This window comes from Piliocolobus tephrosceles, unplaced genomic scaffold (genome assembly GCF_002776525.5).
Source record: "Piliocolobus tephrosceles isolate RC106 unplaced genomic scaffold, ASM277652v3 unscaffolded_29251, whole genome shotgun sequence".
NCBI classification, from domain to species: domain Eukaryota; kingdom Metazoa; phylum Chordata; class Mammalia; order Primates; family Cercopithecidae; genus Piliocolobus; species Piliocolobus tephrosceles.
This window is the reverse complement of record NW_022312367.1, coordinates 1-3,036: the sequence shown is the minus strand read 5'-3', so window position 1 is coordinate 3,036 and position 3,036 is coordinate 1. Positions and strand designations below refer to the sequence as shown.

Sequence of the window (3,036 nt, the reverse complement as noted above, 5' to 3'; positions counted from 1 at the left end):
GCTGAGATCGTGCCACTGCACTCCAGCCTGGGCGACAGAGTGAGACTCTGTCTAGAAAACAAACAAACAATGTAAAAACTATCTGGGCATGGTGGCCCTTGCCTGTAGTCCCAGCTATTTGGGAGGCTGAGGCAGGAGAATTGCTTGAACTTGGGAGATGGAGGTTGCAATGAGCCGAGATTGGGCCATTGCACTGCAGCCTGGGCCACAAGAGCAAAACTCCATCTCAAAAAAATTTTTTAAAGGCCAGTAACAGTGGCTCACACCTGTAATCCCAGCACTTTGGGAGGCCGAGGCAGGGGGATCACCTGAGGTCAGGAGTTCGCGATCAGCCTGGCCAACATGGTGAAACCCGTCTCTACTAAAAATACAAAAATTAGCCAGGCATGGTGGTGGGCGCCTGTAATCCCAGCTACTCGGGAGGCTGAGGCAGGAGAATCACTTGAACCTGGGAGATGGATGTTGCAGTGAGCCGAGATCGTGCCACTGCACTCCCGCCTGGGAGACAGAGCAAGACTCCATCTCAAACCAAAACCAAACAAAAACAACTGGTGGAGCACACGTCCCAGACTGGGGACTACAAGGGGCATGGCCTGGTGCTCACTCTTGCCCTTCCCTCCCCCGACCCAAGTCCCACCCATGGGCCTGGGCTTGGCCAGGAGGCACAATTGAATATTGAGTAACACACAGATAGTGAACATCAGAGTTTATTTGTGGGTTGTGCAAGACAGGAGACCTTTGGAGACCCCTCTGTTATTTCCTTGAGCCCCAGGAACTACCCATGTCTACACCCCAAGCAGCAGCAGCAGCATGAGAACAATTAACACGCATTGAGGACCTATTGTGTGGGGGTCCCCGGAATGCCTCACATGAAGTCATGTGTCTTGTCTGAGCCCTTGGAGACAGAGCCACTTCTTGTCCCCATATTACAGATGAGGAAACTGAGGCACAAAGCAGCTAAGCCCTCAGCCATGAGTCCACAGCCAGGAACCTGGGTCCAGCCCTCCAGCCGTGCCTCTGGCCCTGGGCTGCTCCAAGCTTGGCACACATGGGTTTGAAATGTTCACAGCCCAAGGGGGCGCAGCAGATTTTGCAGAGTCTGAGATTTGCACATCAGCAGCCTGGAGATTACGGGGTTCAGGTGAGGATCCTGGCTCTGGTGCTCAGTCCTGGCCATGGGCCCCCTGGTGAGTCACTGCCTCTCTTGGGGCCTCGGTTTCCTCATCTGTAAAATGGATGGAGACACTTAGAGAATCACTGCCTCAGCCCCCTGCTCCCCTTCTGCCAATAACGGAATCTCCTCCATCTGGATAGCCGCATTTCCCAGCCTCCCCTGCAGCAAGGTGTGGCCATTTCACTCTGTTCTGGCCAGTGGGATATAAAATGAAGGGTTTCAAGGCTTCCTGGGGAGACTCCAGGAGACACCCAGCCAGCGCTGGCCTCTGACTTTCCCTCAGAATGAGGAGGTAAAGGCTGGAGCTCTGGCAACTATTTTGTGCCAGGAGGCAACCTTGAGGACAAAAGCTAAGTATGCAATAAAATGAGAGAAAAATCAAGTCCTACTGCTACTGCAGCTGAACCTGAACCTATCTGTATGGTATCCTTTTCTTACACCAGGTCTCTATTCCTTATCCCTGGGCTCACACCAGTGTAGAGTCCTTCCCCATGCTCCCTGGTCTATGGCCTAGCATTCGACGCATCTCATGGGTAACCCCATCCCAGTGCCCCAGGCCAGACAGTGTCCGGTGCATTCGGGTTGCAGGCAGGCTGCTCTCCCAGCCTCCCCCCAGGGCTGCAGGTGCTGTGGCAGTGGCCATGGACACAAAGGGGTCCCCAGGCTCTGGACAGATTGAATAGGGGGTCCGACGATGGATACCCTGCTGAGGCTGAGCTCTGGGGCTGGCCTTGGAGACTTCAGCAGGGCGGGTGAGGTCATCTTCAAAGGATGGTGGGGACAACTCGTGGAGCCCACGGCAGGTGGCCCGAGCAGCCCGGAGGAGAGTGTGGGTCAGCACAGCCACCAGAACCAGGGCGCCAGAGCCGAGGATGGAAGCGGCTGCTGCGCCTGTCTCGATCTCGAAAAGTAGCAAGGCATAGATGGTCAGTGCTGCGGAAGGAAACGACTCTCATTTATTCAGTCAACAAACATTTGCCCTCCAGGCCCCCAGGGAGTTCTTGCACACGGGGAGAAATCATGAAAAATCCTGCCACGTGACTGGAACATAGAATAGGCATCTGATTCTCCCACATCCCACACGTGCATCATCATCACATCCATTTTACAGAGAAGAAAGCTGGGGCCCAGAGAGGTTAGGAGACTTCAAAGCCATACAGCCAGGAAGTGACAGAGGTGGGATTTTAACCCAGGCTGGTCGGCTCCAGAGTCTGTGCTCTGAAGCCCAGGTCTGCCTCCGGAGAAGACAACAGAAAGAGACTCATTTCAGCAGCTGTGGGCAGGGGCTTTCCTGATGAGGAGCTATTTGAGCTGAGACCCTGGGGGAAGAAGTAGCAGCTTCTGGGAGAGCTGAGAAGGATGACGGCTGCAGGGACATAGCAAGTGCAGAGGTCCTGAGGCGGAAACGCCCGAGTGTCTGAGGCTCAGAAGAAAGCAAAACGGGTTCTGGCCGGGCTCAGTGGCTCACGCCTGTAATCCTAACATTTTGGGAGGCTGAGGCGGGTGGATCACTTGAGGTCAGGAGTTCGAGACCAGCCTGGGCAACATGGTGAAACCCTGTCTCTACAAAAAAATACAAAACTTAGCTGGGCATCGTGGCGGGCGCCTGTAATCCCAGCTCCTCGGGAGGCTGAAGCAGGAGAATTGCTTGAGCCTGGGAGATGGAGGCTGCAGTGAGCTGAGATCGCACCACTGCACTCCAGTCTGGGCGACAGAGTGAGATTCAGTCTCAACAACAACAACAACAAAAGAAAAATAGGTTGTGTAACTGCAGAAGAGAGGTGGGGGAGAGATGGAGGAGTTAAGGAAGAAGTGGATGTTGGGGACCAGATGGGGGTGGAGGCTTCTTCCTCTTCTTCCTC

At 54.5% G+C, this 3,036-nt stretch overlaps 1 protein-coding gene across 1 annotated transcript; it reads right to left on the bottom strand.

The window, feature by feature from the left end:
• Window positions 1-1,640: 1,640 nt before the first annotated feature.
• On the bottom strand, window positions 1,641-2,107 carry LOC113222081 (transmembrane protein 221-like; the record flags this gene model as incomplete). The annotated part of the gene is made up of 1 exon (XM_026451433.1): window positions 1,641-2,107. A coding segment is annotated over one exon (467 nt), but the record flags the coding sequence as incomplete, so codon positions are not given.
• Between the last annotated feature and the right edge of the window lie 929 nt (window positions 2,108-3,036).